This window comes from Dipodomys spectabilis, unplaced genomic scaffold (genome assembly GCF_019054845.1).
Source record: "Dipodomys spectabilis isolate Male_0828 unplaced genomic scaffold, ASM1905484v1 ptg000046l, whole genome shotgun sequence".
Lineage (NCBI taxonomy): Eukaryota > Metazoa > Chordata > Mammalia > Rodentia > Heteromyidae > Dipodomys > Dipodomys spectabilis.
The window spans coordinates 1,926,397-1,952,198 of NW_024870723.1; the positions used below are offsets into that span (position 1 = coordinate 1,926,397).

At 42.0% G+C, this 25,802-nt stretch overlaps 1 protein-coding gene across 1 annotated transcript in view; it reads left to right on the forward strand.

The window, feature by feature from the left end:
• Positions 1-25,802, forward strand: part of Pappa (pappalysin 1) — a 223,955-nt gene that overhangs the window by 32,293 nt on the left and 165,860 nt on the right. Inside the window, exons 3-4 of the mRNA XM_042678753.1 lie at positions 18,367-18,512; positions 22,582-22,875. Of these exons, the coding sequence (XP_042534687.1) occupies positions 18,367-18,512; positions 22,582-22,875 (440 nt within the window). The remainder of the gene's footprint in view (positions 1-18,366; positions 18,513-22,581; positions 22,876-25,802) is intronic.

The following is a 25,802-nucleotide window of genomic DNA, read 5'->3' on the forward strand; positions in this document are numbered from 1 at the left end:
GTAAGAAAGTCTCACAGGCCAGGTGCTGGTGGCTCACGCCTATAATCCTAACTACTCAGGAGGCTGAGATCCGAGGATCACGGTTCAAAGCCAGCTCGAGCAGAAAAGTCTATGAGACTCTTATTTCCAAATAACCACAGGAAAGTGGTTGAAACCAGAAGTGGTGTTATAGCTCAAAGTGGTAGAGCACTACCCTCGAGCAAAAGAACTCAGGGACAGTACTCAGTCCCTGAGTTCAAGCCCCATGACCAGCAACAGCAACAAAAAAATCTCTTCTCAAAGAGCTGAGTATAAACAGGTTGACATGCACTGAATACAAATAGCTATGGTACTGTGTATAGTTGAGTGGGTTAGAGCTATGCCAATCCAATGTACTAGTTCCTAGTCACATGTAGGACATTTAGGTCAGTTCAAATTCAATGAAACTGAAAATCCAATTTCTGGGTTGCACCAGCCACATTTCAAACATCCAGTTGCCACATCGGGTTTACAGACAGAACACTATGGAACACTTCCATCATCGCAGAGAGTTCTATTGGATACAGTGTTGGTAGAAACTGATTCAGATCTCAGCTCTGTTACTCCCTTACTCTACAGCCTCTCAGAACCTGTTCCTACATCTACAAAAGTGGAATGATTGTAGTACTTGCTTTTTTAGTTTGCTAAAGGCTGAGAGAGGGTGTATTAAACTTGTCTCTTTCCATCAGTTCCTTCTCAATAAGCACAATTGTTATTCCTTATCGAAGGAAAGCTGTTTGGTATATGGTCTGTGGTGTTCAGGAAGTGAGATCAGAGAGCAAAGAGAAAAAGCTGAGTTGTAGCTTGACTTTTGTCAAAGTACATTTCAGCAAGGTGTTCAAGAATAGGTGTTAATTGAGGCATAATAGAGCAAATCTAGAAATCTAGTGTATAACATGAAGAGTGTAGACAACATAATTTTATTATATTTAGAATTTATGCTAAATAAGGTTTCTGTTTTTCTTGCACAAAAAGGCAACTATGCAAGATGATGTTATGTATTCTAGTTTTCTTCTAATAATCTTTTTGCAACCTAAACGTATCCTATAACATCATAGTACAACCCTTAAATATACACAAAAATATGATTTTTTTGTTTTTGTTTGTTTGTTTTTGTTAGTTGTGGGGCCTGAACTCGGGGCCAGGGCGCTGTCCCTCAGCTCTTCAGCTCAAGGCTAGTGCTCTACCACTTGAGCCACAGCGCCACTTCCAGCCTTTTCTGCTTATGTGGTGCTGAGGAAACAAACCCAGGGCCTCATACATGTAAGGCAAGCACTCTACCACTGAGCCACCTTCCCAGCCCCACAAAACAAAAATATGTTTTAAAGGCTAGATATCATTTGGACATCAGAAATGGGGTTGGGGGTGAAGGGAGGACATAGAAGACAAAAGGTACTTCTCTTATGTGGCTTGTAAGCTGGGCACCATAGAGAGGCTACTATCTGATTTCTCTCCCAGATGCTTAGTCCTCTTCAACCAGCAATCTCAACATGCAACCCCAAGGTGAATTTCAGGGTGACCTACATTTGATGTGGGACCCAAAGGCACTAGTTTCAGCCAGAGAAACAGTCAACATCAACTTTCCTGTTTTTCCCAGATTTATGCTGAACTTTTCCATTCTGTCCAACGCACAGGACCCTGGACTTGCTGATGACACAAACACATTTGCTAACCTCGGCAGGTTTTCTGCTGACACTTCTCTTTAGGTCTCTCTTTAAAAAAAAGCCAGAGCCTCTGGTTCACAGGCAGGAGCATACCTATGGAAAGAGGAATGGTAATGCTGTCAGGAGGTCAGAAAGCACATCATCACGCTCTCCTGGCACCAGGAAAGCTCCTGGACTCTCACCTGGGCGCCAAGACATGCTGAGTGCATATGAGAAGAAGCCAGGGTGTGTGGCCATTCCCTTCCTATTCGTGAACCATTGTCACCTCTGCTTACATTTGGACCTTGCTAGGACTTGACCAGAGAAACAACACATGAGTTTAACATTTATGTTCAGCTGATGGGGACGTAGAGGAGTCTTACCTAGTACAATGACTTAGCCACATTCATGGGGCAGAAAAGTCAGTAGGCTGTTCTCAAAGGCAAGGTTTCTGGGATCAGTGTAGTGCATGTTGTTCTGTGCTCGCATCATCCCATAGGTGTCTCTGTGTCAGGGCGGAGTGGATGTGAAAGGAAATGGGTTATAGCCAATGGCCATGAAACCATTTGTTCCGTCCATTTGTTTTCTCATTCACCCATCCATGCAACAAATGTTCACTCAATCCTCCCAAGGGTGAGGAAGCACTTGGCCCTTCACTGCATTGTGTTGATTCGGAAAGATGAAAGTCTCCCTGCTTATATACGGAAAACTTCAACTCAAACCCAGGCCTGGCGAATCCAAAGCCCCAACTGAAGGAGGAGTGTGTGTGTCTGTGTCTGTGTGTGTGTGTCTGTGTGTGTGTGTCTGTGTGTTGTGCCAGTATTGGGGCTTGAACTCAAAGCCTAGACTCTTCCCCTTAGCTTTTTTGCTTAAGTCAGGTGTCTTACCACTGAGGGACAGCTCCACTTACAGTGTTTCACTGGCTAATTAGAGAAGAGTCTCATGGACATTTCTGCCCAGGCTGCCTTTGAACCATGATCCTGAGATCTCAGTCCCTTCAGCAACTAGGATTACAAGTATGAGCCACTGGTACCTGGCTAAAGGGGGAAATCCATTTTTAAATATACCGAACAATTAGAAGCACGATTAGAGTATAGCGATGATAGGGTTGGTGGATTTTATAAAGCCCTGGAGGAAACCTGGTGAGTGCCGTTGGGTCATGACCCAGGGTTAACTGTCCTTTTCAGAGCACCATGCTGATATGGAGTAGCCATGGGGCCTCAGGTTCCAGAGAATTCACAATCAGCAGACAATAGCAGCAGATTCCAAAGGCCTTCTCATTCTCAATCACGAGACTGCATACCCAGAATGTCTGCAAGTGGCCCTGTGCCAGTGCTGTGACCACTCACACCAGGGCCTGTTTGTTCACAGCCTGGGATAGCTGTGTGCCCAGAGTGAGCCCCATTGGGTCCTGTGTCATTTCCTGATGAGGTTGGAGGTTACTGGGTTCTAGCCAGATCAGCTATCCTATAAACAGAGAAAACTGTGGAAGGTTACAGAGAAACACTTACTTTGTGACTTGAAACCAAAAGGGGGGACGAGGGGGGAAGCAAGGATGGAAGGAAAAAGAGGGAAGGAAAGAAAGGAGAAAGGATGGAACTTTAAACAGAAGCACTGAGAATTAAATTGACATTATCTAGGTGATTTTTTAGTAAAGAACTGAATGTTTCTTATCCAGGGGTCATGTTCTCTCCATTGTCTCTCCTCTTGTACTACTGATTTTTCTCTCTCTTCTCTGTCCTCCTCTCCTAAGCCCCTTTCCCCCTTTTCTTCTTCTCTCTCACTAACTCTTCCAGTTTCTCTGCAATTTGCTAAGGGTGTTAGAATGAGTTGAACATGTTCTTCAACTCTCAGGGCTTTCCCACTGCCATGGAAGAGTCTTACACAAGCATGACACCTGACTGATGGATTGAAGAGGGTGGTACAGACTAGGTAAATCAAGGCAGAAAGCTGAGGAAGGATCAACTGAGTTGGCATCTAAGAGTAGACAGGCTGTTTAGAGGTAGAGGTACACAAAGCATTGGTTAGGGTCCTGGCAGGAAACACATAGTACTTTCAAACAAAATAACCAAGGTGAGTAGAAGGAAGAGCTTTTCTGAGGGAGCAACTATTTAGAACACAACTATTTATAGACAGGGTTTAGGCCAATCAACAAAAGCTAGTGCTTTGCTCAAGGGACAGTAAAATTGGGAAGCCATTTCCTTCTTGGTTTGTAGGGGCAAGAGGAGGAGGCCACTATGGAATTCAATGACCGTAGCTGTATAGACAGTAGCTGGTAGCAGCTGTGATTTTCAGCAAAAGGAAGCAGCTTCATAATAACCACTTGCCCAGAAGAAAGCTAGCAGGGACCCTTTGACACTGTCATTCTGTCCTGCCAGTGTTTTCCATGGGGTGAAAACCTCCTGGAAATCACAAGGCCAGACTCTCAAGAGCATAGAGAAAGAATTCTGAGAGAGATAGAAAAGCCCAGCCCATGCAGAGGTAGGGATTGGGTATAGTTAGTGAGGAGTGTAAAGCATCGGATGAGGACAGGCCTAAAGAATAAGGAGGCAGCTCCCTGTTCATACTCTACCTAACTCTCAACTATCAGGTGTGCTGAACCTTTGTTCATGATTATCTATCTCCTTGGAATAAGATGGGTGGAGAAAATGGAAATCTCTCCTACAACTCTATGATGTCATGTGGGACAATATTTCCTCTGTCTTCCCATCATCATTACTACTATATGTTATGAGGGAAATCTCTTAGAATATTCTGTCTGTTTGTCTCTCTCTCTCTTCCTCCCTCTCCCTGTGTGTGTGTGGGGGGGCAGGGGTATGTGTGTGCATGGGTGTGTGGTACTGGGTATTGAACCCAAGGGCTCATGCTTGTGAGACAAGCACTTTGCCACTTGAGTCACGCTTAGTGGCCTTTTGCCTCTAGTTTGTTTCCCAGATTGGCTTCTAGGCTTTGTTTTTGTCTGAGTTGATCTTGGATCACTAATCCTCAAAGGTCCACATCCTGAGTAGCTGGGATTACAAGCGTGTGCCACCACCCGCAGGAAATCTTTTGTCATAAAGAGCTCGAATGCGGTATTTTTTATGGCGCTTTGTTACAGTCATTGTAGAAATACACAAGGAGTGAGATGATTAATTCACAATCGGGCCACAAGGACTGCAGAGCTCTCACGAGCTCCAAGTGAAGGAAGGACTTCTATGGCTTAGAGAAGTTAGGAAAGGTTTCCAACCTGAGCAACTTTGTAATGATGGAAAAGAACTATGTGGGCATGCTTGACAGGTACTATAACAGAAGACAAAGGGGTTGAGGTGGAAACATATGAAGAGAGAACAAGAAAAAAAGGTGAGTCTATCTGGAAATACAGGCTGTAGATTGAACTTTTTGTTCTTCAGAGTCTAGAGATCGAAGAATTAGAACGATTTATAATAAAAGACAAATCAAGAGCAAATAGATTGTAGCCTTGGCTGAGCAGCTTCTGAGCTATGCTATCATAGGCAAGGCTCTTCATCTCTTCTGTGCCTCCATTTCTGCATCTATTGAAAGAAATAATAGTATCTGTCTGCCTGTATCACATATTATTTTATGTGGCTATAAAGAGCCCATAAAATAATATCTCAGGAAGTATTCTGGGAAGATCTAGCCAGCATGAAAATAACAACATTGTTGATTTTCTTTTCTTTCTTTCTTTTGCAATTTTGTTCATTCTTTCCAAGTAATCATGTCAGAGGAATTGCTTGGAATTTTATAATCAGAATATCAGAGTTTATTTAACGTGACTAATATTCATTACAACAATAACAGAAGTCAGGGCTAGTGTAGTGGAAAAATTATGCATGTTGGAGACTGACCAGGGTTTGAATCTTGGCTCTGCTCTGCACGAGCTGTCTGACCTCCGCATATTGCTCTGTAAGAGCCACAGGTTTCTCATGAGTTAGAATTGGATAGTAACAGCTAACCTGTGGCATGTCATGAAGCGTAAATGGTGTCACCTGTGTGAAACACCTGGTTTAGTGTCTGGCACAAAGTAAGGTATTGGAGAAGTTCCCTCTCTTCTTCCAGGCATACTTGGATAACATCTCCTGCCTGCCAATATTGTTTTATAGAGACTTCCTTCCAACAGGCTCATTTTTTCAAAAAGGCCTGGATGGAACCGCAATACACAAACTGAGATCTTTCATTCTTAAAATACTTTTTTTAAGGCTGACTACAGAAAGTTTTGTTTGGTTTTTTACTTATTTTGGTTTTGTGTGCATGTATATGCATACCAATCCTGGGGATTGAACTCAGAAGCCTGGGTACTGTCTGAGCTTTTGTGCTCATGGCTAACACTCTACCAGTTGAGCCACAGCTCATTCTCATCTTTGTAGTGATTAATTGGAGATAAGAGTCCTAGAGTTTCCTGCTCGGGGCTAGTTTTGAGACATGATCTTCAGATCTCAGCCTGCTGTATAACTACGATTACATTTTGAGTGATGGCACCTGGCCAAGTTTGTCTTTGTTTGTTGCTGTTGTCATTGTTTGATGAAAAACGTGTCTGGATCCCAGGTTGGGGATCATTATAATAGTGAATAGACAAAGAACTAGAAGCCAGACAGGCACCTACCCATCACATGCTTAGGACCACATTGAGCAAGCCTCCTCTTGGCCTTACACCCCTGCTCCAGCACACCTCATACCCTCAAAGTTGTCAGGGAGAAGTTGAGACTTTAGGGAGAGAGGTGTCTAGGAGGCTCCCAAGTGTGTCATAATCACGGGACTCCCTTTCTTACCCTTTTCCTAGAAGTTGCTTCCCATCTCCTTTTCCCTGAAGAAATGGGAGCAAGAGGTACTCTTTGGAGGGTCTCAGCAGGAAGCCATTGAGCTTTATGCACTTTGAGTGTGACATCCTCAGAGTTCTTATTTCCCTTTCCCCATGCACCAGTGACATGGCACGACTTAACACCAGATACAGGACTGGGCCCAAAGCCCTTCCAGGTTAGGAAACAAAGCCAGGGGAAACATAAGGGAAGTTTGAACTCACAGGTGACAGTATGTTTTGTTTTAGAGGTGGACACTTCCCTAAATTGATTATCGTTCAGCTTGTTCCTTCAAATTTACCACTGGGCACTTTTCCACCTCTTAAGAGATAGAACCAGCATGCCTCCACTCACAGTTTTGGAAGTGGACAACTAACATGTGGGCCTTCTACTCACTGACTGATTCATTTGCATGACTGGAGTAGACTTGCCTTGCCCTGTTTTGGAGGAATGTTTTCTGTCTTTTTTTTTTTTTTTTTGTCCTTCCATCTTTCCTTCTTCTTTTTCCTCTTTTCTGTGTTCTGAGCAAACACTCTCTACAGGTCAAACTTCTGATGTTTTGTGAGTTCAGGCAGCCAACAGCAGCTCTTAGCCTTGAGCTTGACTTCTGACTACTTAGCAATTTTTATGGCCACAGAGGGCAATGGTAACTGACTTGTAACTCCACAAAAGCATGAAGTTGTCTTAGAATCTTTCTGGAGCATGGAGAAGAAACACCAGGGAGATCCCTTTCCCAGGAGAATCTATGGTAGGAAAACAGTTAGCCTGTGGTTTGGCCAAAGACAAGGAAAGAGATGAGTGGAGTCTTGTAGTAACACCATGGCCTGAACGCAGTAAAGACATTCCCTGCTCTTCTAATTCTTCATCTGTAAAATGGCAAAATCTGGCATCTGCTCCTATTCAGATACTCTCAAATCAGGCATCATTATCCTCAATTCCTGTTTTCTGGAGACAAGGGTAAGACAGACATGAAGGAAGAGCACGGATGAGGGGCTTAATGTATTCAAAAATTGCAAATAAAGCTGTACAAAAGCCACTGACATGAGAGATACCTTAGAAAATTAGAGACAGCCCAGCCTTTTTGAAGGATTTTCCAGCTCCTCTATCTAACGGGTACAATCTGTTCAATGTAGCAGTGAAGGAATAGTTATGCTTTATGACAAGTTGGGGAAAAAAATCCTGCTCACTTCACTTAAATCCCCACAGTGGCCTAATGATGGTAACCCACACTTGGGCAGTCTGCATGTCTGCTATTTTATTTTCCCTCAGGCCCTGAATGTAGCATCCTCTTTCCAAAAAAATCAATTTGAATTTAATTCTGCTTTCAACTGCATGACATGTAATGTCACTTTTTCCAGCATCCTTTTGCCATACTTGAACTCTTTGATTGTCACATGGCCTTCTGAGAGTTATCTCTGTTTTAACCCCAGGAAAGACAAAATTTGAACAAGTTATCACTCTTTGTAAAGGTCATCCAGTGAGATCTATACCTGCTATCATAGTTGTGCTGCTTTAATTAATGAATAAATTTGTTATTTGCCTAAGATTGTATGATTTGGATAGGGCTATAGTCCAGACTAAATTCCAGACATTGCTATATTGACACACATCAGTAATGATGTAATCCCTAATTTATGCTTCCCAAACTTGATAGTGTTTTGTTAGTCTTCAGATCATCTAGAGCCAAAGTACACAGTCTTCTGAAATGTGGTATGCATCAAAAACATTATGGTTGCTTGGTACAACTTGTGAAACACATGTGTGTTGTCTTTGTTTAATTGCATTTCAAGATAAGACAAAGCCCAGGGCTGATAGTGAGCTGTGAATATTCTTCTCAATGTGGCCAGTTGTAGTATTTATCAGTTGTGGTTTTGATACTCCAAGAAGGAAGTGAGGTGGTAAGAAGAGAAAGCCCTGCCTCCTTGAATTCCATGGCCCTGTTTGGAAAACAGCAGCTTAATAGAGCATGGTTACATTGCTGTTCTGGTACTTTGAAACATAGCATCATACTTTCTTACCTACCAGGAGCTTCTTGGGCATTACTACTCTCTGGAAACTAGTCCCTAAGACAGATTACAGATGATAGAAACTCAAAGATCTTTGGACAATGACTGCTCAACCATCTCTATACCTGTGTGTGAGGATGTGCTTTCGATAGTGTTAAATGCTAGGAGCATTTGGTATATCACAACACAGATGTCATTCTTTTTTTCACCTTGGAATTTCTTGGAATTTTCTGTACACACATAAGTGGCTCGTAGCTCTTATGAGGAAGGGATCTTCGTTCACGTGACTCAGACAAGGAAGAATAGAATTACCTCTAGGCAGAGTCCTGAGGGATAAGCCATGTATCTGAGATAAACCAGTGGACCTGAGTTTGCTCTTGTCTTCTGCCCCAGCAGGTCCTAAAAGCCATCTTCAAAAAGCCACATGAGAAAAGTAGCAGCTGTGTGACTCCAGATAAAAATGTATTCATTTAAAAATACAGTCCTTTAGTCTGATGTCATTTTATTCTTCCCTTTGGAGTATTACTCAAATAGCTTTTATTTTATGAGACATGATAGGTCATGTAGAATTTCTTTTTTCCACTTAAAAAAGTACTCTTATTATCTATAAATAATTGCACAAAGGAATTGCCATTGGACAAAGCAATTTATGAATACAGTGCCTTTTGATTATTGTCATCCCCTTCAACATGTTCACTCACCCCTCCGAACCCACCCGTTCCCTTACTTATATTAATTTTAGGTTATTTAGTTAATTTTTTGCCTTTTAACAAAACAGTTTACGTGTACCATGCCTCTTGGTCTGTGCCAACACTTCAACTTCTTCTCCTCTTCTACCCAGCCCTTCCCTTATACTTCTCAATTCTGTGTATGCACAATGAATTCTTGCTGGCACTCTACCCTTCCCCAATTCATCCTTCTATCACTCTCCCCCTGGTCCCACCCTACCCTCTTGTGATACCCATTTCTTGGTACTTAACTTTGTTGGGCTTTCACTTAGTCTTTTTAAAGAGTTATACTGTTTATACTCTATAGAGTCTATTACACTTCAGTTAATTCATCTGTAACCCCTTGCTTACCACCCAGTGTGTGTTTACTTGTAAATTCATAGGCACCTTCTAGCTACCACAAATGAAGGCCATGCAACCAATGTTTCTCTGGGTCTGGCTTACTTCACTTATAAGCCTTTCCCCTTTTGCATGCTTTCTTTTCTATGACCAAGTCTCTACTCAGTTCCATGCCCCGACCTTTTTTTCTCAGTAATTCAAAAATCTGAGCAAGTCTCCTAGACTACTCTGTTTCTCTGAATCAGCCTCTCCCTCCTCTAATCAAAACCCTTGGGATCTTCCATGCCACTCATCACCCAGTCACGTCATAGTTCTCTCTCTCTCTCTCTCTCTCTCTCTCTCTCTCTCTCTCTCTCTCTCTCTCTCTCTCTCTTGCTGTGGGCCAGCCACTTTCCTAAAGGTTTACCCACAGAGCAACCCAGCAAAGGGCACAAGACAAGCCCAAGAGATTCATCTCCTGTTAGTCCTACATTAGTGCAGCCATCAAGCAGCTTTGATGTATAGTGCCTGAGACTGAAAAAGGTAAAATACCATAGTACACTTTAGCTCCTCTCATTCCCACAGATTCTGCATCAACCCTTTGTCTGTGTGTGTGTGTGTGTGTGTGTGTGTGTGTGTGTGTGTGTGATTGACTATCCCCTGTCTTTTGGATGTTCTTATGCCTTTGTCCACACAATATTGCCAGCTCCTCCTTTTTCACTTTCATCCTTCTTCTAGTCCAAATTTCACATTCCTCTGAAGCTCTCCTTAGGAAAAAACACAACCGAGATCTTTTTATTCTATCCCATAAATTTTGCTTTTCAGTTTTGCACAATCTGTTACATACCACCCTTCCTGATCAAGCTGCTACTGACCCCTTAGGTCTCACCATGTGAAGTTCCTAGCATGTTCCTATAGGTCTTCCCACAAAGACCTGAAGGTTTTCATTCTTCTCATGCTTTCCTATGAGTTTAGGGTGTACGTGGTGGGGCAGAGTGGAGGAGGGGGAGGAGAGGGTCCAGCTATTTTCTCTGTGCCCCACAGTGGTCCAGTATCCAAGTAATGTTTATTCTTTACATGAAAATTTCAGTAGTTTCCTACCTGCCTTCATCCTAAGTACATGCATTGCTATGCTGTTCCATCTTATTGTACACCCTACCATGAGAAGTCACACAAACTTTAAAACTAAGCTGTAGGACGGGAGGCATCACTCAGGTGGTAGAGTGCCAACTGAGCAAACAAGAGTCCCTCAGTTCAAACCCCAGTACCACCATCAAAAAAAAGTAAGTAAAAGACATACCAGTGGTTAAGGAGACCATCTTTGGTACCCAACAAACTAGGCATAGTATCCTACCTCTGCACCTATGGAGAGAACATGACAAAGCGGCAACACATCACAAATTTCATCAGTAAATTAGAGGTACTTACACTTAGTCCTTATAGCTTTTGTAAAGGCTCCAAGAGATATGTATTTTTAAAGGTATTTCAAAAGTGCTAGTCTATAATAAACTACCTTAAATGGCTGCCTTTCCTGGTATGGTCATATAATGTAGTGTTCACTCATTTGTTCATCTCACTTCCTTCATAAAACTTCTAGTTCTTTCATAATTAAATGTCTCTCCATCACATATGGTAGTCCATGTGCATAATCCTAGCATTCAGGAGGCTGGGCAGGAGTGTCAATAGTTCATGGCTAACTTGGAGTACATGGTATATTGTAGATCAGTCTCTGTTATACAAGTCATTCCCCTGTCTCCAAAAAATGTGACATATATGTGTGTGTGTGTGTGTGTGTGTGTGTGTTTACATGTACAAATATGTGTACATATAGATAGATAGATAGATAGATAGATAGATATATGTCTTCATATTTTATGCCCAGTTTCTAGCTTAAGGCATGGCATGTGCCAAAACCTCAATAAATGTTGATAAATGAAAGTAGAAAAGAATGGCTAGATGATGTATGGAGAAGGAAAAAAAAACATGAAAACAGACAGGAAGGGAAAGAGGAAAGGGAAGATAATAAGAGAATAACTTAATCAACAAATTATCAGTTCTTCAGTGGATCTCTGTTGCTCTTATATTTTCCTTGTCTATGTGTCAGACTTTTGTATAAAAAATACTCTTTTAGAAATAAAATAAAAAGCTATTATTTTTAGAAACCAAACATTCAGAATTCTAAGAATTTAATAAACTCTTGAGCAGTGTGTGTGTTTGTGTGTGTGTGTGTTGTTAAAGAAAGGTGAGCTAAGTTATTTCTCATGATAAAACTAAGCAGATGAAAAAGTCTTTATCATTAGAGCGCTTGAGACAAAGTAGAAAATTTCAGGTTTTGGAACTGGTCACAGCTTGGAGATAGCTAGAACAAGGACATGAATTCCATAGCATTCTGAGGTTGATCTTGCCTTAATGACTTGCCTTGCATGGCTTTGATCTTTCTATTTGATTGTCATTTTCAAATGGTCTGGTGTGTCCTGAAATGGAGTAGTGGTCATTAGACTTGTGGGGTGGAGACAGGCAATGCTACAGGACTTGCTCTGTGAGCTGGATAAACACAGCATCTCCTCTTCCCCACCCTTCCACCCCCACACACAAGGAAGACAAGCATATTGGTCAAGTGATTGGAACCAGGGCTCAGTGGTGAAATGTAAATCCAACAGGCATTGGGAACTGAGACCAGTTCTACATAGCTCCATGCATAAACATAAAAGAGAATTATTAGAGGGCCTTTGCTACACTTGTAGGCACTATACATATATATATATATGTATATATATATATATATACATACATACATATATACATACATACATATATACATACAAATATATATATATATATATATGCATTGAATTTTATACCATTATCTCTAGGTTGAATTTTATAATCCCCATTTTATAGATGAAGAAGTTAGAGTACAGAGAGACACAGTCATTTCTCCAAGGTTACAGGATCACATGGTAGAAGAGGGAGGATTTGAACCTGTCAGTCTCTGTCTGAAAATAATAGTCAAGTGCCTTTTCTTATAAGCCAAAATAACTGTTTTCAAGTTAGAAGTGGCTTCTCTCCACTTAGACAAAGACTGTAAATATTGAGAGCTTCTGCATACTTGGCCAGCATAGCATGCCTGTTACCTGCACCCGTCAAAAGTCAGGGAACAGGACAGTGACATAACATCCTCACTTCTGCAGCTTCTTCAAGACAAAGTTGATTTGTTTGGGATGGGAAGCACATCAGGCTTACCCTGGCCTCATTGGGAGCCATACCTCTGATCAGTCTTTCAAATTAAGAGTGCCAGCATGCTATGCCTCCCAGATTTGGAAAGGCTCAGGCCTTCCCATACTTTTTCCCATGATTTAATGTAAGGGATTTGTTATTGTTTTCCGTTTTGAATGTGGTTCCTTTTGCTTCTCTTTCAATAAAACAGGCCCTGACAGCCTTCTCATTCAGATTATTACAGAGTTGTACCATCTCAGGCCAGTGCATTTAGGAAATATGTTGTTGGCACTTCGCAGCAAGTTAGATGCATAAAGAAAATATTCTAATGACAGTTGAGTTAAGAAAGCTTTGATCTTCCTCCAGAACTGCACTCATGGCTTTGAAATGCAGCTCTGGCAAAGGGGTAAAGTCTGGGTGTCTTGGCAATCTGGACTGGGCCCCCTGAAACAGACATTCCAGGGGACCAACAACTTCCATTGTGGAAACCAGGTGCATGTGTAGTACGTGAAGAAACGAGACACTGAGACACTGCTTCTAAGAGGTGGCTTTGGGGAAAAGCTAGGCGAGACATTCCAATTTTATCTCAGCATTTCCCAATCTGGGTTGGTTATGCTGTTATTTGGTTTTGAACAGAGCTGGAGGATAAGGGTGGATTATGGTGGTATATGTTTGAGAATGTACCAGGCTTTACTCTTCTGCCTTACTCTTGTTTTGTATATTTAAAATTAAAAAAATTTCTAGTGTCGGGTACCAGTGGCTTACACCTATAATCGTTGCTTCTCAGGAAACTGAGATCTGAGGATTGTGGTTTGAAGCCAGCCTGAGCAGGAAAATCCATGAAACTTTTAACTCTAATTAACTACCAAAAGGCCAGAAGAATCTGTGGCCTCCACTTGATAAAGTGCTAGTCTGAGTGTAAAAGCTCAGAGACAGCACCCAGGCCCTGAGCTCAAGCCCCAGGATGGGTACACACACACACACACACACACACACACACACACACACAAACACACACACACACACACCTCTTTTCAAAAGATCATTTCCTAAAGGTATCAGTTCAGAAAGTTGTTCTTTCAGTAATTCTTGTAGGTTTAGCCCTTTGCAGATTGTAAACTGCACATTTGCAAGCTCTCTGAGCAGACAGAATTCCTGAACTGCAAAGCAGATAGCTATGTAGTGACAGGAGGCCAAATGTCTATGCAAGCTCTGTGTAGGGGTGTCCATATAAGAAGAGAAGGGGCTGCTATTTCCCCCATTGTTGACTGTCTGAAGCTATGCATTGTGGTAGGGAACTGTTTTCTCTTTAAAGAGGGAATTTGTTGACTAGTAAAGAAGTACTGAAATACAAGGCTACATCTATAAAGGCTTGAACGTAGAGATTCATTGCCAAGTCCTTCTGTGTCCATTATTCGAAATGTGATATCAGGCAAATCACTTAACTCTGAGCCCTGTGCTTGCTCAGCCTGTGTTAACATCATGCAGAGGGTCACCAGGAAAGACCCTACAATCCCAAATGGATAGCACTTGTCCCTCGGGAGAAAAAAGATAACAATGTGGACGTCACTATTTGGAACTCATGGTCTGATGCAGAAGACAGGTGAACATACTGTGAATAAACCACAAAGCAGGGTGATGCATCCTGAATTTAAAAGGAGGGGCACAGAGTAGGAAAGACTTATCATCAGCTAGGAGGAATAATAATGTGAGAATCATTAACAATTGTCATTGTACTAATGGTAATGTAATTAAAGCAGCTTATACTAATCAATGAGTATCTTTTGGGTGGGAGCTATGATGTTAGGCTCAATATTTGCATTGCTTCTCATCTTGCCAGCACCTCTGAGAGGCTGATGGCCCATTGTACAGGAGACGGTAGGTTGGAAGAGAATCATGGAGTGCATCACCTATGAGCTAGATTTGCCAGGAGAGAAGAAGAGAAGACAGGAGATTGTGACAGAGAAGAGAGGAACTAATGGAGATGCTTTAGTGGATTGGCATGATTGAGGACTATGCAGGGCTATCAGGAGAAAAGAACCATGAAATCCTGAGTGACTGAAGTAGCAGGAGAATGAAGACACACTGAAAGCTAAGACTGGGAGAACCATGCTGAGGGTGCATCCCCATGAGCTTGTGTAGACTTGGGACTTAATGCCACTCTAAGTAACAATGATACTTAAATTGATAAATACGCAGTGTTTGGGATCTGGGTTGATTTTCTAGGGCGTAAGGAATAATTTTTAAAACTAAATTTGATCCATTTATAATCTTCACATAGGGCTGGCCTTCCTACAGTTCCAAATCATTTGCCAGCTTGTATTGTCAATATTCCTGGGCTCTTATTTTCCTTAGACATTGACCTCTTGTACTTTCTTCCACATATATTGGGAAAGGAGAGGAAAATCATATTTTCCCCCCAGAGGATTGGATAGGAAGAGGAAAGTAAATACCTGCATAGACTCCTGCCACCCCATCCCCCCCCCATTTTTAGGCACCTGTGGGGACACCTAGCTTGTCTGTATTAGTAGAAGATCTGAGCTGGTGGAAGGAAATCTTTTAGACATACAACCACTTTGGGTGGGTCCTCCCCAAGAGAGAGATGAGCAGGAGAGCAGCCAATGGAATCTATGGCTAGCTGCCATGGATTCTTACCCCTTTGGGAAATGGAGGCTTCCCAAAGTATGAGAAAAACCTCACATACAAGCCAGAGAGAGAGGCTCCAACATCCTACAGTTCTGCTTTGGGCTAGGATGAATGCCACCCCTTGAAAAGCTTGGCTCTGCAATTACACTGAATAAACAGCCAATTAAAATATCTCTTCTTTTCCTACTCCACCCTGGGTCCTCCTCTCATGAAACTTTCTCATCCCAGAGCAAGGGGGCAGAGGTGGCTTTCTCTAATAACATTTATGTTCTCTGCCTGAGAACAGTTGATGGAAATGGACAGATGAAATAGGAAAAAAACAATTGGAAAGGGCTGTTCCAAGCCAATCTCAGCTCCTCTGTGTTTTCCTTCTCCTCCCATGCATTGTTTCTCTCTTCAGCTTATGACTGGGTGAGCTTGTGAGTGCGGGTGAGGTGGTGGGAAGACTTGGATATGTCTACAGTTGTACTTGCTCTTGCCATTCGTTCTGTGAACTCTCAACCCTTGTTCCATCATCTCTAAGAAAGAGAATAGTGATGAGAGCTCCTAACCTGTATAAAGGGGTTTCTACCTTCCAGCCATCACTTATGCTCTTGATACTTTTCTTATTAATGTCCTTAATCCTCAGAATGACTGGATGGGTGGTACCCAGTTACCACCCTTGTTCCATATATGGAAAAGATAGGGCACAGGAAGTCAAGTAAATTCCCCAGATGGCCTAAACATCAAGTGGGAGAACTAGGTTCAAAACCAGGGTACTATAGTTTGAAAAAGCCATGTTACCAATTCTGCACCAAGTAGTAAGGCAACACCTGTACGCAGCACACTGTAGGTGGCACACAGCCAGTGTTTAATAAGCATTGGCCTTCTCCATTCTTTTTCCTCTCGCTGATGACTGATGATAGCTCCTCATGAGACTGTCCTTCTAAGAAGTTGAATGTGAGCTCTTGAAGCAGAGAACTCAGTGGGAAGATTTTGGCTCCCTATCTGAGCCCAGGGTGGCTGTTCTTGGGATTAGCCATTTCAAATCCTGTCTGTATTTTTCCTGAGCTTGGGGCTCTAGACCAGGTGGGTGGCCAGAAGAACACTGGGAAATGCCAGCCCTATCCTGTTTACATTGGGGTAGATGTAGTACTTCTAGGCAGCTGCCTTTAGTTCCAATGGACTACTAAGGAAACTGAGGATCACAGTCAGCAATTGCTGAATTGAAGACTGGAACTAAAATATTTAGATTTCTAATTTTTTCCTGATTGTTTAGCTCCATCCACTGAATGCTCACCAGATATTGTCTCTAAAGTTAAAATAGGGTTGATGGAGATGAATATGGCAACCTACCCAGTCCTGGTGGCCACAGAAAGACTGATACCTACAAATGCACATGCACATGCATGCACATGCTCATACACACACACACACACACACACACACACACACACACGTGAAGGCATGAATTCATTTCCAAGCCCACTCAACAATGATTGTCAAATACTCACAGGGACCTCTATGATACAGGATGACAGATAATATGGGTATAGGAAGAAACCTAAAAGATAACATCACGCATTGCTTTGTTTAGAACATGAGCCAGTAGCTCACACTTCTAATCCTAACTGCTCAGAGACCTGGAGCATCACCGTTCAAAGGAAGCATGGACAGACAAATCCACAAGAGTCCTTCTCCAATTAAGCAGCAAAATACTAGACTCAAACATGTATGGCTCAAGGGGTAGCATGCCAGCCATTAGCAAAAAGCTGAGTGCGTGCATAGCTCTGAGTTCAAACCTTAGAACAAACACATACACACACACACACACACACACACACACACACACACACGAGCCACAGAATAATACATCCATGATTTCTCTTTCCCTCCATTTTCTTTCTCTTTCCCTCACTCTCTTGTATGCCTATTTTTCTTCCCTCTCTCTTTTTTTCTCTCTTCTTTTTATACTTTTATTTTTATTTTTTGTTGGTCATGAGGGCCTGAACTCTGGGCCTGTGTGCTGTCCCTCAGCTCTTTAGCTCAAGGCTAGTGCTCGACCACTTGAGCCACAGCACCACTTCCAGGTTTTTCTACTTACATGGTCCTGAGGAATCGAACCCAGGGCCTCATGAATGCAAGGCAGTCACTCTACCATTGAGCCACTTTCTCAGCTCCCCACTCTTCTCTCTCTTCTCTGTCTGTGTGTATGCGTGTTTCTGTCTCTCCCCATATACCCCTTCTTTCTTGCTCTCCCACACATGTATTCTACATATTAAAGAGTTGATAAGGTAACATAAAGAGCATTACCTTAAAACTTTCAAGATAGAGGAGTCTGCAATGACAGTAACCCCTCTCAACAATAGCTCTCTCAAGTCTATTTTATAGGTAAGGAAATAAACTTTTATAAACTGCAGAAACATCTTTGAGTGGCAGCCTGTTGCCTCAATAAGAAGAGAAGACAATTGTAAGCTAGCCACTGTTAGCCTTGATACTCAGTTCTGCGACCTATTTTCAACCTATTCAAAAGTGTTGGGCTACCACCTTAAAAATAAAGTAATAATATCCTCTTAGAAGATTAATGTAGAGATGCAAAGCATACCTATTTTCCAAAGAGGAAGTCCAAGGTTTATAGCAAATGGGTGACAAAGAGAAGAAACCAAGACTAGACTACATGTTACATTATCTATGGTCTGTCTTCTTGATCTATACTATTAAGTGGCCTTAAGTCAAAACAGAATAATTTTAGAATTCAAAACTGAAGCCCGCTGTTTATAAGCTAAACGATATTTACAAGTCTCTTAAATTCACTACCACATAGTTATTTTCTTAACTGTAAAATGGGGTCGACTTTATCCTCTAACATTTTCAGGGAGGGTCAATGAAGGGATGTTTATGAAGAATTTAGCAAAGCATCTGGCACATAATAGCTCTTAATTGTTGGAGGAGTACCTGTTATTGGAATGGTATCTATTTTGGGATGGTGATAACAGCCAAGGTTCCTTTTCTGTTTCAGAGCCTACTTGGATGTTAATGAACTGAAGAACATTCTTCGACTGGATGGATCAACACACCTCAATATTTTCTTTGCAAAGTCCTCAGAGGAAGAGTTGGCTGGAGTAGCCACTTGGCCGTGGGACAAGGAGGCTCTGATGCACTTAGGTGAGTCTCAGAAACTCCTGCAGTATCAACCTGGAGTAAGAGAAGACTGAATTGGATCGTAGTGGTGCAGATGGTGACTGTGAACCATCCATTTATTTATCTAAATTCCATGTATTACTTGATCTTATTTTGACCACTTAGCAATGCTCTGAAGGAAGCAGTACAATACTATTGGCCATGTTTTACAAATGGGTAAGCCCATAATATCTCTTGAATGGGGCCTGTCCAAGGTCACAACACAACTCAGTGCCAGAGCCAGATTAGAATTCAAGTCCCTAAATCTATCTGTTGATTGCATTCTCTTGATATCTCCTTTTACCTAGTTATGTATATATTCCTGCCTGGTAATTCCATTGTATTGGTGTAACCAGTCATCAGTTGACCCAAAAGACACTAAAGAAATTGAATGTGTTAGGATTCCTGTTTCTTCATGGTCTGACAATACTAGAAATGCTTCTTTCATTGAAATTATGCATATCCATAAATAAGGCATAATTTTATTAAAACAGAAAGTCAAACTGTAATAGTCTCTGAACCAGGGCCTATAAGCAAACATTATGATTCTTTAATTTTGGTTTTTCCATATTCTTAGCCAGTACACATGCATATGTAGACATGTGTTTTATTTAACTTGGACATATTTGAAATAATGAAATCAATACAATTTTGTGTTCTTTTTCCCCCACCTAGAATTGTGCTATCTATAGTATACTAAAAGGAAGTCTTATAATTTCTTTGCACACAACTCTTTCACTTAAAATCGCAAGCATACCTCTAGGTTCTTTATACTTTCTCTAAAATGGGAGCTTTTAATAGTCACATAGTATTCCTCTGAGCTAGGATGCTACAATGATTTATCTATCTTTCCCCTGGTAGAAAGTTTCCATTATTTGCAACAATGACTTGTGATGACTCAATGCTCATTGTCATTGTGAATGTCTGGGTTCAGCAGAGTAGCAGCACTGAGCATGTATCCTCATAGCCTGCTTTGGCTCCCTGAGACACATTCAGGATAGCTGCTCAAAATCTATGATGTCTTGTAGAGATTCTTTTTTTTCTAATTTACTTTATTGTTATTATAGAGGTGATATACAGAGGGGTTACATTTACATGCCTCAGGTAATAAATACATTTCATTTCATACAGTGTCATCCATTCCCTCACTCTCTCCTAGCCCCTCCCTCCCAACTCCACCCACCAGTTCAGACAGCCCACTTTCATCAGTGTCCAATACGCTCCATTACTGTTTTCACCCTTTTAAACCCATGTATGCGCGTGTATGTGTGTGTGTATAACCATACACACACACAAAGATAAGTCTGCAATTCTCAACTGAGGGACAGAGACATTGCATTGGGGCATGGTACTGGCATCTAGTGTGTAGAGGATATCAGTGCTGCTAAACATCTGACAGTATCCACAGCAAGGAATTATGTGCTCCAATGTATCGATAGTGCTGAGACTGGGGAACTGGGGAACTCTGAAATAGATGATGGGTAGACAGACAGACACAGGCAGATAGCTGTTGAGCAAAGCGGAGTTTGCAACTTGGGTAAACGTGAAGATCATCTCGTGTCACATATCACTGCCTGGTTTGATCTGGGGAGATCACTCTAGACCAGATCTACAATAGTTGTTTTCACCTGTAGTTTTACTTAGCCGTATGCCCTTAAGCAAGTATCTTTCTTCCCCAGATCTCAGTTTCTTAAGGTTTTAAGTGGTAGGTTAGATTGGAAGGGCTCTACAGATCCTTCTCAGTTCTGAAAGTCTATCCTATTGGTAAAGTAGCCAAAAGGGTACTGATCAAAGTTTGAGAAGGGGAAGTGGCGCTGTGGCTCAAGTGATAGAGCGCTCGCCTTGAGCTGAAGAGCACAAGGACAGCGCCCAGGCCCAGAGTTCAAGCCCCACGACCGATAAAAAAAAAAAAAATTTTGAGCAGGGTTGAACACAGGCTTCTAAACCTAGAGAAAAATACTCCTGATAATTCCATGGATATCAGAGATTGGCTCAGGGCCAGGCCTACAAAAAGCTATAAATCTATAGCATGTTATAGAATTTCAGGATGATGTCAGGCTCGAGCTATTTCACCTTTTAAGAGTGAAATAAGACTCAGGCCCAGAGATGTCACTCTGTGGAATGGGGTGAATTGAAGTAGAATAAACAGAGCTAGAAGTTTGCCGTGCGATCATCATCCCTTAATCTGCCTGCTCTTTCTGTTACCTTACCACACAAGCTTCACAGAGAGATACAGAATCCTTAGCACAGTGTAACTGCTTAGTTTAGCACATTGTAGCTGTTCAGTTTAACATAATTAGGATGGTAACCCATGTCAGGCTAGCTCTGGCCAGCCTGTGAGCCACATCCCCCTCCCCCTCCCATCCTAAGAGAAGATCATGAGCAATTCCTGTGCGCTAGCCCCCAATCAAACTCAATTTATTAGAACCACCTCTCTCTCTCTCTCATCTCTCTCTCGGGCTCTCTCTCTTTTAGCCTCTGTTGTTGCTGTGATGCCATGATCCCTGGAAAAGCTTTGTGTGGGAAGAGGATTATGTTTCATATTATGATTGACAGAAAAGAATTGAGAAAGATTTCCTGTCTCCATTTCTCTTCTTCTCTGCCTCTGCCTGCTCCTTCTCACACCCCCACAAGCACGCACACCCACACCCACAACCCTACTCATCCATCTTTATCTTTCTGTTAGAAATCTCTTAATAGATTCTGTGAGCCCCAAGACTGAGCAAACTCACCAATCCAACAGTTCAATCTTATCCAAGATAAAACTTGCCTCATGCCTGTTCTGGGCTTGCCAGTCCAAGTCAGCAAAGCCGTGTCTTTTCCTCCATGCTGTTCTTCACTTAAATCCTCTACTTACTAGGTTCTCAGAATTGAATTCTAGTGTTGTCTTAAACATGTTGGAAGTTGAGCTCTGTTTCTGTCAGCCCACAGGCATCTTTGCAATCCCTAAAATTAGTGCTACCATTCTTTGTTTCTGTTGAGGTCTATTTTATCTATCTTCTCAAGCTAAGGGATGTTCTGTCTTCTAGAACATGTGGTAAAGGCCACTACTTGTCCCCCTAGAGTATCCAAAGAGGACATCTGGGTATAGAATGTGATGCTGCCAGCTCTAAGTAAGGGTCTCAATTTCTGTGTTTCTGATACATTCCTGGATGGGGTTTATATTGGTTCTTCTCTTGTGGATAGATAATTGGCATACTTGTTCTATGTCAGGGGTTATTTGTACCTGCTTATAAGTAATTAGTTACACTTCACAACCATCTTCAGACCACTATATTTTCATAAAATATTCAGCACACACTTAATGAGATATTACATTCTAATAGATCCTATAGCAAGGGTTTCAAGTTCAAATTTCAGCTCCGCATTTACTTTGGATCATGGGTCAGTGAGTTGCTTCCACTGTTGAGACCTAAAGAAGTATGATTATATGAATGGAATACTCAACTTGACACCCAAGGATGCTTAATAAATGCTCAAGAAACAGCCACTGGCATGAGCACTCTTGTCACAGAGCACAACCTAGCGGTGGCTTTCATGAGTGTTCATGCTTTATAGGGCATCAGATATGGAGAAATGGTAATGAACTTGGGCCATTCACAGTTAGTGAAAGTGGAAATGTGAACTGGAGAAAGGCGTCTGAGCCTGTATGAGGGTTTCATTGAGGTGAGAGCTTGTCGAGGATGTGTAAAATAGGTCTTTTCTTACTGTCTGCGGGATAGACACCAGCAGAAAGTCTTCAGAGCCCAGAAACCATAACTTCTACCTGTTCCTTTCTATCTACATAGTTTGAAGCCTGAAGAGTGCTTCACCTCATCAGGCACAGGTGTCTGCATTCCAAAGGATGGTACACAAAATGCCTGTTGAGAGAGTCCTATCTGCTCAGGTGCAGCGTGATTCATGTCACAGGTTGTAACAGAGCTCAGGATAATGAAGTCATTGGGTGGAGAGGCCTGTTGTTATATGGGGCAGCACCCCTTTACCCTTCTGTGACTCGGGCAATCTTGCATCAAGAAGCATACACTTGCCTAATACTTTGGTTTCCCCATTGCAGGTGGCATTGTCTTGAACCCATCTTTCTATGGCACTCCCGGGCACACCCATACCATGATCCACGAGATTGGGCACAGCCTGGGCCTCTATCACATCTTCCGTGGCATCTCAGAAATCCAGTCATGCAGTGACCCCTGCATGGAAACGGAGCCCTCTTTCGAGACGGGAGACCTCTGCAATGACACCAACCCAGCCCCGAAACACAAGTTGTGTGGTGACCCAGGACCAGAGAATGACACGTGTGGCTTTCATAGCTTCGTGAACACTCCTTACAACAACTTCATGAGCTATGCAGGTAGGCCTCTACCTTCTACGGTGTGTTGACAGTCGAGGCCTGGGGTCTAGTTCTCTCTCAGGTCAATCTTCAATGAGATGCTTATTTTTTTTCTAAGACCAGAAAATTTTCATCTCAACCAATCAGTATAACATGCCTTCCATTAGCGTCTCAGGGACCCGAGGAAGGTGATGTATGTCACAGTTTCTCAAAGACACAGTCGGGGGTTGACTCTACTAAAAGCCAGGAAAGCCATGTACAAGGCCTAGCAAGTTTAGATCATCCACCCTCCAGGCCTTACTCCTCTCAAGCAAGTGAAATTTTTGAGCCAGATCTTATAGTTTTGCAGTTGCATTTTTTTTCTAAGTTGGGTGGTAGTTGAACCTTGTTTTTCCTTATTCCAGGTTTTCCTTAGATCAGTGTAACTTTCATATTTTCCTTTAATGTTCCTAGCACAAACTTTTTTTTTTGTTCACAAACTTTACATGAGTTTGGGTATGACTTTTTCCCTAACTACTTGTACTGTATTATAACCCTTTATAAATCTTCAATGACCACATTAATGACTCATGCTGTTGGTTCTAGGATGTCCTATGCTTGCCCTTAGCAAGTGATACATCAAGATAATCTTGAGCTCCTTGAGCATGGTAAATTAGAACAAGGTACCTCCTTCTCTAGGCAGCCATAGCCCTTACCTTTCAATCAAAATTCAACTTGTGCACACACTTGTATCACCTCTGATTCTATTGTAATAGTTAATTTTGGTATTTTATTCTTTATAAGAACAAGAAAATTCTATGAAAGGAAAAGTTATCCTTAGTATATCAGTATATTCCTGGGTCTAGGAACAGAACCTGGTCCTTATTAAATGTTAAAAATTGAAGAATGGAGAGGAAGGGAAGAGAAAGACTCCAAAGGAGGGAGGAAAAGAATGAAATTCTCATATCAGGCATACAACCTTATATTAGGTATATAAGCTTGAACTTGGGGCCTGCACATTGTCTCTGAGCCATTTATGTTCAAGGCTAGCTACCACCTGAGCCACAGTGCCACATCCAATGTTTTCTGAGTAATTTATTGGAAGTAAGAGGTTCACAAACTTTCTTGCCCAGGTGGCTCCACACCACAATCCTCAGATCTCAGCCTCCTGGGTACCTAGGATTATAGACATGAGCCATGGCACCTGGCATCAAATTGATGCTTATTACTAACAATATATCTACCTAACATACCCATTTATTAACTGTAAAGGATTTAGTTTTTCTACTAGTAGTGGGACTTGGCCTCAAGGTCAGAGCCCTGTCTCTTAGCTTTGTTTCTAAAGACTGGAACTCTACCACTCGAGCCACAGTTCAACTTCTGGCTTTTTTGCTAGTTAGTTGGAGATAAGAATTGCAAGCACTTTTCTACTTGAGCTGGCTTTGAGCCACAATTCTCAGATATCAGTTTCCTGAGTAGTTGGGATTACATATGTTCCATCTCATTTAATTCTCCCAACAAAACTGTTGGAGTAGGAGCTGCCTCTGTTTTACATATGACAATAGAAAAGCTTACAGCAGTCATTTACCCTCGGTCACATGTCTGGCATCAAGTACCTTTTCTCTTCTGCTCTTATGCTACTCTCCCAGAATGACCTAACTGATAGTTGGATGGAGAACTTTCCCTCTATTCCCCAGAGAAACTTGAGGGGGGCAGGGGGAAGGGATGCTCTGGGAGCATTTCCAATGTAAGATTTCCTATAGCTGATTGCTGACATCTCTTGAAAAATCTGGTGTTGTAAAGTGTTCTTAGTTTTTGAGTCTAAATTTTTATTTTAAAAAGCACAAGACCAGACCAGGATGCTGGGTATTTCCTCAATAGCAGATTCCCACTGAGCTCCCATTCCCGTCCTCGCTGACCCTCCACATCGGGTGCCCCATCCTCTCCTACAACCCTGCTTACATTCCATTTCTGTAGCACCATTCCTTGATGCGCTCACCACACATGCAAATAAACTAACATGCATTTGGAAGTGTGCCTACCTCTTAGGGGCTAAGAATTGCCACCAGTCAGTAGCCACCAACTATCAAGCCTCTGTAAACTAAATCCTCTCGTCCCTTCCCCTCCCCTCTCCTTCCCTCCCCTCCCCTCAACTTCCATCCTCTCCCCTCTCTTCTCCTCTCCCCCATTTCCCTCATTTTCCTTTGTTTAAATCTAAAGGGTGATTGATTTACTGTTGGTTTTTTTTTAAGGAACCCCTCAGTTCAGTGACCCATTAATAGCAGAACTAATTCACTAAGCTACGCCAACAAACTGACACCCATAAAAGCATATTCAAGGCAACCACGAGCTTTGAAATGTTTGTTTTCATTAGGCTCTCTGATAGATGAGGTGACAACAGCAGCTGGACAAAATTCAAAATGCAGGAAATGATTGGGTTCTCAGGACTGGAGAAAGGGATGCAGAAGATCCCTTCTTCCGTAAGCCAGGATAGAATCATTGCTGAGTCAGCTTCTTCTTTGCTTTTTCTTTCTGGGGGCTTCATCTTTGAGCCCAGACACAGAGCATTCTGCAAAGACAATCACAGTTTGGGTTTGTGCTTTACAAAATGGTATCCATTAGCCATTTATGGCTACTGAGCACTTGGAGTACCAACCAGGGAAACCAAGGACCTAAATTACTGTGAGTCTTAAGTCATTTTAACTCCTTTAAATTAGAAAAGCCACGTGTGTTGGTGGCTATCATTTTGGCATTCACAGGCCAATAATAACATAGTGGTTCCCTATAACATAGTGGTCCAGGGCATAAAGTCAAAGTGAGGAGACTGAACTTGGATTTTCTGTGTCTGAGACTTTGGTCCTAGGCAAGTTACTTATTTAAAAAAAATTATTTTGCTGACCCTCAGTGACATCATCAGCATCATGGAGAATAATCACACTTACCTTGAATAAGTGTGTGGGTGTAATTGT